The following is a 14179-nucleotide window of genomic DNA, read 5'->3' as shown; positions in this document are numbered from 1 at the left end:
CTTTAACAATCAATAATTTCAACTCTTACAGAATACTCACATCATTAACATTTTCTTTCCAAAGTTTTTGCATCAATCTTGACTAGACTTGATTAGAATTAAACATCTTTACAACACTCAAAAGTCTACAACAGTAAATAAAGTCAATAAAATTTGTAATAGAATTACAAACGTATTTATACACCAGAGAACATACTACCTTTGGAAACTGGTTATATGAAATAATTTATGAAATTTATTGCACAATATATCTATTAACCCTTTCGCTATGGGTCACAGGTCAAAAATCATGTCATCACATTTGTTGACTTGTATGCAAAAGATTATTGAACTACTAGTTTATGAATTTATGTCAACAAGTTTGGAATCAAATTGTAGATAATTCACTTTTATATCATATGAGTTAATTTCTTAATTTAAAAGTAAATATTAAAAGAACACACCTAAATATTAATTTAAGTGAGTCACATATGTTGAATGCAGCACTGTTTAAAATTTGTGATAGAAAAATACTAAGTCTGTAGTTTCATGCAAATAAGAAACTCAAATTACTATTAACAAAGTAGAATATAAAATAAGAATCTCACTTCTTTTAACTTTGCTGAGATGACTTATGTACTGAATCAAACACAATGGCCCTAATCAACTCAATTTTTAAAATGGTCCCTTACATAAACTTACTTTAATATACAACATGTGAATAACACCAATCAACAGCTTAGAATATCCTGAAAGTAGTTTTCAAAGCCATTTTAATGTGTAAAAAGGCTACCATATTCTTTCAAATAAGATTTCAAGGAGGTAGATTGTGTCATTAGTCTGTTTGAAGTTTTATATTTTTTAATATTAAATAAATCATAATTACTGAGTCTTAATAAATTATAGTGGAATTCCATTGTATCAGTGTAGTTATTTTTGGTTATTCAACTGTTATGTATAAAAACACATTTAATAATTTATTTATAAACAGTAATAATTATATACATATAAAATGTACAATAATTGAAATGTGACTACATTACAAAACACTAGTCCACTAAAACACAGCCAAGACCAGGAAGAATAAAGGTCACTTATATTACTGGGTACTTGATGAGTGCACATATACTACATCATTAAAAATTATGTAATGTTAGCTAAGCACAACTGGAAGGTCAATGTAATAAAAAATAATAAACATATATACATAAATATATAATGTTATGAGACTTAAGCTACTTAGACTAAAATTTTTCATGTTACAACATGCAGTCATTCTTGCACAAAAAGCATCATTTATTCTTCCTGTTTTTTTTTTATGATGGTTGCAAGATTGGTGAAGTGATAGACCTCACATAGTTAAGTGTATAGAAAATAAAGTATAGTCTTACTGAAAACAAATGTCTGAAATGTATTTAGGAGGTTTTAGAGATTAAAATTGGGATGGAGAATTATTGCATGAAATCACTTTGCACTGAGACTAGTAATGAAAAAGACTATTTTCACAAACAAATCTTTAGCAAAAATATTTTACTAAAAAATCTGATTTTTCTTGAAACAAAATATGTAATATCTGCTAAAAGTCTACCAAATTTTGTGAAGATACTTAAGCTGTATCAAAAGTTATAGTGCAAATATTTAACTTCCAAATGTGTAGACAACTCGTGTATATTTTACCAAGCCCGTAATGAAAGGGTTAACTTAAGGAAAATGTAAAAACAAATAAATATTTAATACAGAATCGATAATATATTTCAAGTTGTTTTAACTTTCATTTAAGGAGCATATGCATTAGCATGGTAATTATGTAACATGGCAAATAATTAGTATTCTCCTTCAAATTTCTCAAAGTTTAATTGTTTCATTAAGTAATAAAATTTTGAAACATCTTTTGTTTTTTGCTGTGTATCTGCAAATATATCTGGCACTAAGAACTATTCATCTCAAAACATCACAGTGAAAGAGAATTTTAGCTACACTTTTGACTTCTCAAATTAGTAGATATAAAATCAAATACTTCATAATGAGACAAAAAAATAGCTGCTAGCAGCTAGAATATGGTAAATGAGTTGGTTATTTTTATATTTGAAAACACAAGTTTCATACAGGCTAATAGGTTTAATCCAACTCTAGAATAGAAGTTATTGTACAAATATAACTGAATTCACTGTTTATAAATAGCAATCAATACCACATGTAAATAAGCATACAATTTTACTAACATAGCTCTCACTCCTATGATAAAGGCAGCCACAAACAAAAATTTAAATGAATAATGTGACAAACATTTAAACAGATGTTTCATCAGAAACCTACTAAATTTAATGTGAACATCAACTGCTTATAAATAGGAAATTGTAAGATTGATAAACAGTAAATACTTATCCCAATTATACAATGTAAAAAATGTAAAATGGTTGATTTAAGTACTTCAGATTTATCCATAATATTCTGAAATAAAGACACTCACCTAATTTTGGAGGCACAAGAGGACAAAGAGGAATTTCTTTATTCACAGAAATTGTTTGTGTCTTTTTAGTTAGACTTCTCACTGATGTAGCAACATCCGATGAATTATTTTCTGTTTTCTTTGTTTTTACAGGAGTTGAATTTATCGTAACACTACTATTATCAACTTTCATACCTACAGTCTGTTGGCTGCTATTAATTATTTGAGGAATTTTTCTTATGGGAAATATTACATTTCCAAAGCTGTTCTTTTCATTTCCTGAAATTCCAAGAATTTTGTGCATGGATGTCCAACTAAACACAGGAACAACTTTTTTCTGAAGGTTTTCTTGATATACAGAGAAATTTGTGATATATTGCATGAGGAAAAATACGGAAACCACTCCCAGTAGGAGTTTAAAGAAGTGAACTCGACAAAACTGGATGGTAGTACTTTGTAAAATACAGGTCTTGGTACACATTTCTAACAGACACAATACTACTGCACCAATACGTGGATTTGAAACTGAGTTATAAAACAAGAACTAACACTAAGCTCATCTGACAAAAAATAGATTAACATCCTATTTTATATATACATATATGTGCACACAGGTTTGTATGGTACAACTGAAGTGTCTCTTTGTTTAATCCATCTGACATTGTAACCTTAGAAAGAACTGGTGGTCCATCTCTGGTGGTACAGAAAAAAATGTACTTTGGCTTGTGATATACCAGCACTGGAAAAAAAAAAAAATTTTTTTTTTCTTCTTCTAAGAATAGACGAAAATATTATATTAAAAGATACTTATCATGGAATAGGATTAAGTAACAAGAAAAAACAGATTCTATTATTAAGCATGTTATACAGTTAAAGCAATAATTCTTATACAATAAATACACATAAATCAAAATACAGATGAGCTGGAAAATAAGGTAATACTTTCAATTAAAGCAATTATTCACTTTCGTCACCTTACAACAATGTTAAAAATACACAACACACCAGTCATGATGTATTTTTTTAAAGTGCTTAATTTACAACATACCATAAGAATATCACAAATCTACCTGTAATAAACGAGTCTCAAAATCAATTATCAATCAAATATGTAATTCTGACACAAGAACTAAGGCCAATATCCTGATTTTTTTCTCAATACATAAAGTTCTGGTAAAATTAACCCAAAGCCATTTTACAGATAAAAGTAAAACAAATATAAAACTTATTTTGTGTGTCACTTTCACCGTTAGGTTTTAGTTGTGTGGTGATATTAAAAAAAACACTGGAAGAGTTTGGATGAAAATATCCTTTTTGGATGTTACAGTGTTAGCACAAGAATTTGAAATATATATTAAGCATACAAAGTTCAACTCAAATTATCAAAGTTCTATATTACCTTATCAATGTAAGATATAATCTAGGCAACTCTTTAAAGTCTGTTTTTCTTACCATGTTTAAATGGTTTGTTCAACATTATTTGCTTACCAGCATAAAAAACGTACATCCAATTCAGAGGTCATATAAATAAGAAAATGTTCAAGTTATAAATGTTCATAAATTTCTTATCCTATGATACTACCATTAAAGTACCTATAATGATAAACTCCTAATGTATAAATTGATATTTATGTTTTCATTTCTAAAAATTCATATCTGAAAAACAAGAAATATTTTTCATTGTTTTCTGTTACTCATGAATGAAAAGTAAAAATAAATTTTGCCATATGTGTGTTAACTGATTTTCAATGTCTATTAAATCAATTAACACATACCTTTTTCAATTTTTTCACAAATAACTGATTATAACATGTGTTCTTTACAAATTACTGAGAAATATTGATTACAATAATAATAATAACTGGATTTTTCGAGTGAAGAAAGCACCGTAGAAGTAAAACACATTCTTCAGAAACAAGCACGGACAGTTAGGCATACCGTTAACCGGTACTGGTCCGAAATTTGATACATAACCAATGCATACACGACTAGAACGGAAATGTACCTACTATAATACTTCGAATGCTTTTTTTTTGTTTTAAATTTTATCACACGGTACTATACGATCTTACAACTATCCACATCCTTGTAATTCACATAAAATAAATTATGCCTATACACGCCAACACAAATATTTTCCGCTGCAACACTGTGCTGATAACACGTAGTACACGTAACTACGTGCAAAGTAATCAACGGATCTACAGGATAAAAAAAAACAAAAAACAAAAACACACACACCAATAAAACGTGCGATAAACTTCTTAGCTGTTTTGTTTTAATATTGTATGTGGTTGTGTACATATACAGTTTCTATAACAACGTTACAGCTACAAAATAAATTTTGTTGTAAAAGATGTTTAAAACTCGAAAACCAAGCACAAATATAACAACCACATCTCACGGTTGTTTATTTGTAAACTGAAAATTTCTAAATAAGATATATACAAGCTAAAAATAAAATAAATAGTTTACATTTATAAAAGTCTGACGTAATTCAACACATTTTACTCCACCTTTATATAAACTGTGCTTTTGGAAATGTTATTTTCTGGGTCGTTTTCACAGAAAATAGTTTTAGATTCAAAATCTTGCGTTTACATTAGTTATGACATGATTATACTTTAGTAGCACTTTGAAATAAAACAATAATACTCTTTTTTTTTTGCAGAAACTGCGATGGGAGGTGTGTAGGTACAGACAACTTTTACAGTATGAAACACACGATGCAATGTTTCGACCTAATAAATCATCATTTGGCAAATCTCATTAAAAATACCTGTTTTTGCTGTTAATACACTTTTCGCATTATTTATTAAGTTTGGTAGGTTTCTCAGGAAAAACAAACAATTCCGTTATTTTCACGCAAGATTTCCGAACTTACACGACTATTGCGAAGGAAAATTATATAATTTATTTTCTTAAAACATTAAAGGAATTTTATATTTGTCAATGTACTTCGCCATCTGAAATTTGAATTAAATACAAAATTATGATACTTAGTTTCAACCACCACCACCCCCAGAAACTGGAAAAAAAGTTTCACACATTAGTGAAATTATTCAACTACACAATTCTGCTATTCCGTACACTGGGAAACGTGCTACAGAATACAAGGAAAAAAATTAAACTTTTTTAATTGTAAGATTTTTACTCAAATTCAGCTCTGCATTATTTTCCGCCAGTACTTCGTTTAACTAATTAATTTACAGACGAAATCTGCACTCTTTCGTCATCTACAAATGTACATGTCCAAAATGTAATCAAAGCCGTGTGGGTTCTACAGTTCATTAGTGTTCAGTGATTAAAACACGTACGCTAAATACTCAATATAATCAGTCAACTATTCTTTAACATGGTTTGAAAAACTGACTTCAAGCGAAAAATGTTAAGAATCAAAGAAACTTTGCGAATGCACAAATTACATCCAGTATTGCCTAGAATAAAGTATATGTATTTTTAATGAAATATTAGCACAACAACTAGAAAATTAGATTCAACGTTTTCTCGTGTCCTCTTCAATTAATATCTGGTTTATTCTACGCTAATTAACCTTCACATATTTAAAGCGTACGAAGAATGTGAAGGTAAATATGAAATATGAAACAATCTCACCGAGAAGGGTGCTAAAAACATTCTTTTGCCTATATGAGGTTTTGACTGAACTGTGAATGGCCTAAAAAAAACATGTTTGCCTTAAATAGAAGTAACATTCTGGTAACCAATATCGCCAACATGCACAATATCTCAAAATTAACTGACTATTGAGTTATACGTAATAATAGTTCTGTCAAAATCCAGAAGGTGCAAAAAGGTATTTTAAGTATGTTACTCCATTCAGTAATTAATATTGTACTAGCGTACAGTCCGTCAAAAATGGCAGACTAAGTACTACCCCCCACCCTACAAGTACACTCTAAGATTACATTTCCTAGCTAATTGAAATAAATTTTACGAAATCAAGTTTGACAAACAGAGGCAGAAAAGTGCAGTCGAGGAAGTCAAACGTCGGCAAGTTCCTTTGTTAATCAATCAAAATTATAAATATTCATGAAATGAATCCCTGGCATATTAACAGAATAATTATTGGTAAAAAATGAGTTAAATTAACTTTTAACACATAGAGCCAGCACATTTTGGTAACACTACGTTCCAACAATCGCTTTTACTGTCGCTAGGCAACAAAAGTATAATCTTATATTGTTGTTAGTCTATAGACTGAAAGTATAAAATAAAATGTGCAGGCAACAAAACTAGAAATATTTGTTTCTTATTTAAAACGTTGGTGATTTCAATAGCTTAATTAAGAAACTAAGTTTCAAACGGAATCGATATTTTTACTTTCATGATAAATTTTATGTACTTAGCTCTAAGCTAAGTGATCCCACTTTACATCTTGACTTTAGGCTTAATATACATTCATTGCACTTACAAGGATTCATGACAACGCCCTCACGGCCCCCTTTCACCCCTCGTCACTAAAATCGTAATGGATAAACAATAACATAATTATGTCTACATAAATGGATTTTGGCTTTTATGACTCCTATTTCAAAAAATCAATTGTGACACACACAGGCTTATATATAGGTTAGATATAACCCACAGAGTGAGGTAGGTAGAAGTTTGTACTGGCAAATGTGTGTTTCAATTTCATCACATTGAGTTCCAGAAACTATAGTGGGCATGTGAAATACACGATGTTAAGATCATGTCCCTCAACCCATGTAAATGGCAGTACTGTCATTTTGGAAATAACCATCCCTTTCAGGATACACAGGAAGCATTACATGATGCAACAGAACAGAAATCACATTGAAGTTAACAAATCCAAGCCATAGTAGTTACTTTGGTTAAGTATTTTTCAAGCTCTAGGATCAGCTAGGTCAAAATATTATTTTATATCAGTCATTTACAATACCTCAATTATTATAATATATAACTCCTTATGAAGGTGAAGTGTGATCTACTGACTTCCAGTTAGTGTGATATTACTGTTTAATATCTAAGTATTTTTTCTGATATTCATTATATAAGCATAAAATGAAAAAAAAAAAACAGATTCAGAGACATTAATTTATCATATCTAAAATATACAATATTTTCAATTTTTTTTGTTTTGTGTTTCGAATTGAATAAACTATTTTCATAAGTTGCTTTAATGTAGCAAACTATCTGCCTATACCTCTGTGTATATGATTTATATGTTTAGTAGCTGACATTCAAACAACAGCTATGTAAATAGGTAACTGACTACCAGAAGTAAGACTGAAAATAGAGGAACCTGTTTTTCATGCATGCATTCTGAAAACAAGAGGATAGTAAACATATTGAAACAAACTGTGAAAGTAAAGAAAAAAAAAGTATTTAAGAATTTATGTGTATCAGAGAGCTAACGACAAAAATACTTTAGTATTCTTCAAACTTAATATTTCTTATACCTCAAAATAATTAATAATAAATGGTATATTTTGATGAAATAAAAAATACTTTCCATTTGTTATTGAAGCTAATAGAAAAATTACAATGAAGCTTGAACATTCACAAATTAATATCACACATTGTACAGCTGTATCATAATTACTGCATATGACCATAGGTTACCATCAGTGCCATGACAAATAATGAAACACACACAGTGTTGAAGTGTAAAACTTGCTATGTATAAAACAATATAGTGGCTAAACTAACAAAGTTTTGATATATAATCTATAACTTAACAATGTACAGCCTTGGGTAGTGTTTCTGGTGTATCAAAATTTAGGTAAAAAAATATTTTCAAAACCTTGGAATTAAACTATTACAGTAGAATTTTTAAAGGTTATTAAATATGCCAGTTGTAATTATGATTCTTTCTGATACATTATTGACTATTACTGATTAGTTGAAAAATATGTTAACTTCTGAGCACTTAACGATTTGGCTACTGCTAATTTTCTATTAGCAGCCAATCTGTAAATTGGTTTTCAAAAGTTTAATATAGTCTGGATTATACAAAGGTTTGTCTATGTATGCAGGCTACATGCATATTTTTATTATTTACACGAGAAGAGTTTAATAGAACACTAGTCAGAAACTATATCTTGATATATCAGTTTTATACAAAAACAGTCTGTCAGAGCTATTTCAACTTTCAAATACACAAGACATAACTAGCTTGAGTTCACTTGATGACAGAACATACAAATATAGTTTATAAAATAACTGTCATTTCAAAAGGTTAAAACTCATCTCACACAGAAAATCTATTTTCTTAACTCATAAAACAGTCAAACTTTATGATATCACACTATTAATGAAGTTTCTGATATCTAGGGAGAAAAAATACAGTTACTTAAAGTTGGGGAGAACAAATGTATTTGTTGAAGACTCAAGACAAAACAAATGTAGCTTTTGCATTCCAGAAAGAACTAATATAGTTTCTGAAGTCCATGAAGTATAAAAATAACTGAAGGACAAAAAGAAACCATTTGGTCCTTTAGGGTGGTCCTTAAATACCCACCTTTTACTTTTCTAAAAATCACCCAATTACTTCCCTCCCTCTGACATTCCTGTGAAGTATGAGCCTTTACTAATGCCAAAAGCAACTCATTCCTTAATCCTTTCACTGTGGCTGGGACACATACTTTTCATTGCACTGGGAACACTTCTGTCTGGTTAATGTTTACCTCAATCTTTCTACTTCCTACCAAGGAATGAGTACCTGTTATGATTTAGATCCATTCCAATATTTACTATAGATTGCTCATGGTCAGAAATACTGCTAATCTATTTTCTTGTAAAAATAAAAGTAGAAAATTTAAAAAGCTCAGCTACTTTTGTAGTTTTTGAGAAAAGCCTCACTATCAGCACCCTTTATGAGCCCAAACATTTTGCTTACTATAAATTCTTGAAAAAAATTTTGCTATTAGTTATTACCATATCAGTCATGTTTTCTCATAAGCCCTTTTGGATTATCTAATTCCTTTGTTACCTAAGTTCCCACACCATCTGTAGTTCTGCAAGTCTTCAACTTATCTCACAATTTAAACTTAAAACGTTGGCATATTTATCATTGACTTTCTCCTCATTATATTTTTTTACTTTTTAAGAACATGTATACCTAAAATTAAAAGCAAGTTATTTTTTACACTTTTTCAAAATCTGTCCTACATCACCTTTTAACTTGTCCCAATCTACCAATAAATCTGATCTCAAATATGGCCTTTGGAAAATTATGAAATAAAATTTCACTTTCTATCTTTACTAGTAAAACAAACAGTTATACAATGATCACTTTTTCCTAAATATTTCCTACTTCAACTCTTATAATAATATTTTTGTCAGTGGATACATTTAAAAATGCAAACTCCTGGTTGGCTCTTAGACCATTTAACATAAAAATACCATACTCAGTAATTTCAATTAATCTCTCTCCCTCATTATTTAACTACTATCTCCCTAACCACTATGTCTAAAATTAGTCTCCCACAAGTATTCTTATTAGTGGAAACCCAGATTTCATAATACAGTTTATTTTTCATCCATAAAAGCAATCATAGAAAAAGTTCATAGAAAATGATAAATATACTACTGAAGTCCACAGAAAAAAATAAATGTATATGGTATAATCAAATAACGCATCATTCCAGAAGTTTTAAAAATCTAAAATGAAGTTACTTGAGACAAAACTGTCAAATTTCAAAATATTTCTTATTAGTTTGAACTTTTTAAAGAGGAACAAATGGAGCTACTATGGTCTAGGATAAGAAAGAGAAGACACTGGTAATAAATATAACTAGCATGTCTACATATTTTGAAGTTAACTTACTTTATTCTTAAATATAAAATTTCTAGAAATCTGTATATATAAATAACAAGATAATAATTCTTAGACACCATTCCAATTTTACACTGACAAAAAAAAAATCAAAGAACAAATGTAGTGTTTCATTTATAAATGTATTTGAATATTCACTACTAAAATCCAAGTTGCAACTATGCTGCATATGTACTCTTGCTTACAAAAATTTTATTTTCATTGTTATACAACAGTGAAATTTATTGTAAATCCCTTCTAAAGATATTTGTATGGCTTGCTTTCTGGTCAAAAATTCAACAGAAGTATCACTTCAAGTATATAAGAATATATAAGTGAACAAAGTTTCAGAAGGATTTTCCAAGATTCTTTCTCAACACACTTAAACTACAGCTAAGCGTAGCACTCTATACATACACATATCCAATAAGACAGTTAAATTAATTCTCTATTTCTAAACATCTTTCTTTTCAACAGTAATGGTACATGAAGAAGACACACAGTCACATACCTTCCTTTTCTGTGAAAATCTGATAGTTCAGCAAATTTCTTCAAAGCATACTATGCAACAAACAGATGTATCTGCTTGATGCAACAAGTGTATTTTTACTCCAGTGTCACTGAAATCTTTTCTTTTAATGTGAAAAACAGCAGTACTCTTGTATCCATGAAAGTCATGCCAGTTCTCTATATGATGCTGCCACCTGTGAGCAATACTGCCACCTGTGAGCAATACTGCCATTAGCAATGCAGCTGTTAGCTTTGTAAATTGTTTATTTTTTCTTATCGTTTGTACATTATAACTTGCATATGTATCCAATATTATAGTACCTATCATTTGTGTCTGTTTTCTTTCTCACAAGTTGTTTCTGTTTAGCATTTGTATGCATGATATTCTAGTTTGATTTTTGACAGATGTTTAGATGTTATAGCTGTGGTTTATACCCTCTTATAGGATAATATAGGACAGAAGTTTTGGATTTTGCTGCTATAAGGTTGTTTTCAGGAATTTACTGTAAATTACAGTAGACCTACAAATTTACTCACTTGAGCATTTTACCCAATGTTTGTGCTAACTAGGACTGGACATTTTTCTTGTAATACTTTCTTTATGGTACAAATATAGTTATGGTTTATGTCCTCACTTATGCTTATATAAACCAGAGGTTATAGAATTAGCCACTAAATTGTTTCTATGCTTGTGTTTTGGATTGGCCAAACTTTTGGTTTTACTCACAGCAATGAATGGGAAGATAGACTGTTACTGTTACTGAAATTGAAGAAAATTTAGCATCAGTTTCTGTTAGTGGAAGTGAATTAGAAGATGCTGATGATTTTAACTATGAAATCAGAGTTATCAGAGACTGAAGAGGTGAACACTAGGAATATACCTGACCCAGGTCTATTATTACCTATGCTACACTTGTTATGCTATCTAAACAGAGTAAGATAAAGATAGTCAAAGGTCAAAATTACCAAGATTTAAATGTCACAAATTTTAATGGACAACAGTGTACAATGATTCTTAAACATAGATTGATGTCAATTTCAGGATATAGATAAAGACACAAAAAGATGTGCAAAATAAACATTAAAAAAGTAGGGGAACTACCAGCACAGTTTAGGTATAATAAATGGAAGAATGTTGAGGCCACAGATTTTCAGGCTTTAGTTGTTATAGAAATTGCCACGTGGTTGGTGAATAATCCAACATTAGCTTCTTATTTTCAAGATGTGTATTGTCTGATTAAAATTACTGTATGTGGACATACATTTGTAAAAGATGAGTACCAGCTAATGAGGTTTTTCTGACACTTAACTGATAATGAATGAGGCAATGCAAAGAGTAACAGACCTTAGAAAATCAGAGCAATATTGGATATAATAATAGATACATATATTGCTGCTTATAACAGCAACAAAGAAAATATGTTTTGATGAGTTGATGCTGATATTCAAGGGAATATTTGGAAATTCCATTACAAAATAAATATTGTTTGTGTTACTCTCAAAAACAAATGTTGAACTTAACAAGGCACATGAAAGTGTCAAACATAGTATCCATACACATTTGGCATTGTTCTATCATTGCAAATTTGTACTTCATTTAAGATTATGTATTTACTTCCACTTAACAAACAATGATTCAGCTAAAAGTTACATCTCTGCTTAGTCAATTCATTATTGTTTCAAACAGTACTTCCCCAGCAAACCTTGTGCTAAATGGGGCATCACGATCTGGTCACTTTACAATTCTCTTAGCAGGTATCTATCATAATGTGAGGTATACACAGGCAAAGAAACCACAAACATCCAAGACCAAGGGCTGAGTTATAGGTTTGTTTCATCATTAAAAAATAAAATGAACTTCATTTTGAACTATTAATTTAACCTATAGTAGCCAAAGGTTAAGCATGAAAAGTTTTAAATGGTTATCTTAAACAGAAAAATTAAATATTAATATTTTTAATGCTATATATGAAGCTATACAGCTACAGTACTGAAGAAATTAAGATTTTGAAAAATATAATTTATTGACCTACTAAATGTAGGTTTGTTTTGGCAATATTTTTTGTTTCATAACTTCTATAAATATAAATTAGATTATAATAGTGTATAATGTATATTATATAAACACACATCATTACAATCCACTTAAACTTAACAAAATATTCTCAGTAACTACTGAAAAATAAGCCAATTCTAAAACCAGTTTCATAAAAATTAAAATTTAACCATCTCTATTCCTATCTTTGTCGCAAATATTTCACACACCATAAATTACTGTTCAAGGTTTTAAATGGATTAAATTCCACAACATAATCTTACTATTAGTGTTTATCCACACTTTTAACCTCGTGTTAGCGGCCAAGAAAACGATCTTTGAATTTTGACAGTCTTCACAGCACTGTACTGCTGCTAGTGCTAATACTACTGGTACTACAAAGTTCAGTTTATTTAAAGTCTGCAGGCGAAACTGTGGTCATAATCATATTAACCACCATCAGTATCGCATTATCTGACTAAAATTAAATTTTATGTTCCTTAGTTCAACAGAATGCTAAAACTGTGGGGGGAAAGGCAAAAACCTGTTAAACAACTGGTGTTGTACTGAAGTCTAGAGCCTAAGTTAAGGCCTGTTCTTAGCTGGTAAGAATATCAATATTCACTCTACAATAAAGTAAATTGTATGTTAACAGCCATAATATCTGATAAAAATAAATCATATATAGAGTGAAAAAATTAAGTTCACATGAATCACTTATATTTATTTATGAACTATATTTAATTTTCATACCTGAATCTACTATCACGGTTCATTACCAGAACACCACCAGTAACATTACAACATACTGTACCCTACCCTACTTACAAGTTATATTATTCATGAATTGAAAAATTATATTTCTGCGCGTACTACAACAACCGAAAGGATTTCTAGTGGATGTTATTGCCATCTACAGGAAACAATTCGTAGGAAGATAAACTACAATTATAATTTTATTGTTTTTATTAAAAAGTTGTTTTAATAAGGTGACACTAATTTATTTATATTAACATTTGTCAATTGACTTTTAAGTGATGAAAACTATATGACAAAAATGAAAGAACTGACAGTATACATGTGTGTATGCAAGATAGAGTTGCCTTACAAGAAAATTTACAAATATAAATAAGGTCCCTAAAAGATGAAGTGTTATCCTAAGAAAATGTTTCTTTAAAGCTTCTTGTGGTATTCACAAAGACACTGATATCTTTCAAGTAGCAACGGTGACCCAGTGGCTGATTTAGAGGGAGAGGCAACACTCTTTTTTTATATTGTTTGAAAAAGAGAGTGGCTAACCACCTCCCCTAAATCCGTCACCGTGGCCGCTCTAGAAAAAAAAAAGGGGGGTTTGACAGAATGTGTATTTCGGAATTAAACTGGATAAAATGAAAGAAACTGAAAAACA

General features: G+C 29.7%; 1 protein-coding gene across 5 annotated transcripts in view; it reads right to left on the bottom strand.

The window, feature by feature from the left end:
• Positions 1–13674, bottom strand: part of beta4GalNAcTA (beta1,4-N-acetylgalactosaminyltransferase A) — a 51352-nt gene extending 37678 nt beyond the window's left edge. For 3 of the 5 annotated variants that reach the window (XM_076481417.1, XM_076481416.1, XM_076481413.1), the window contains exons 1-2: positions 13525–13674; positions 2450–3167 (exon numbers count right to left, since the gene is read on the bottom strand). Coding sequence is in view for 3 of the 5 variants with exons in the window: in XM_076481413.1 (XP_076337528.1) it covers positions 2450–2909 (460 nt within the window). In the remaining 2 variants the exon portion in view is untranslated. Of the gene's footprint in view, positions 1–2449; positions 3168–10737; positions 10931–13055; positions 13078–13524 lie in introns of those variants that run through there. The other 2 variants (XM_076481414.1, XM_076481415.1) reach the window with 2 other exon arrangements.
• Between the last annotated feature and the right edge of the window lie 505 nt (positions 13675–14179).

This window comes from Tachypleus tridentatus, chromosome 13, assembly GCF_004210375.1.
Source record: "Tachypleus tridentatus isolate NWPU-2018 chromosome 13, ASM421037v1, whole genome shotgun sequence".
Taxonomy (NCBI): domain Eukaryota; kingdom Metazoa; phylum Arthropoda; class Merostomata; order Xiphosura; family Limulidae; genus Tachypleus; species Tachypleus tridentatus.
This window is presented reverse-complemented; position numbering and strand designations above follow the sequence as displayed.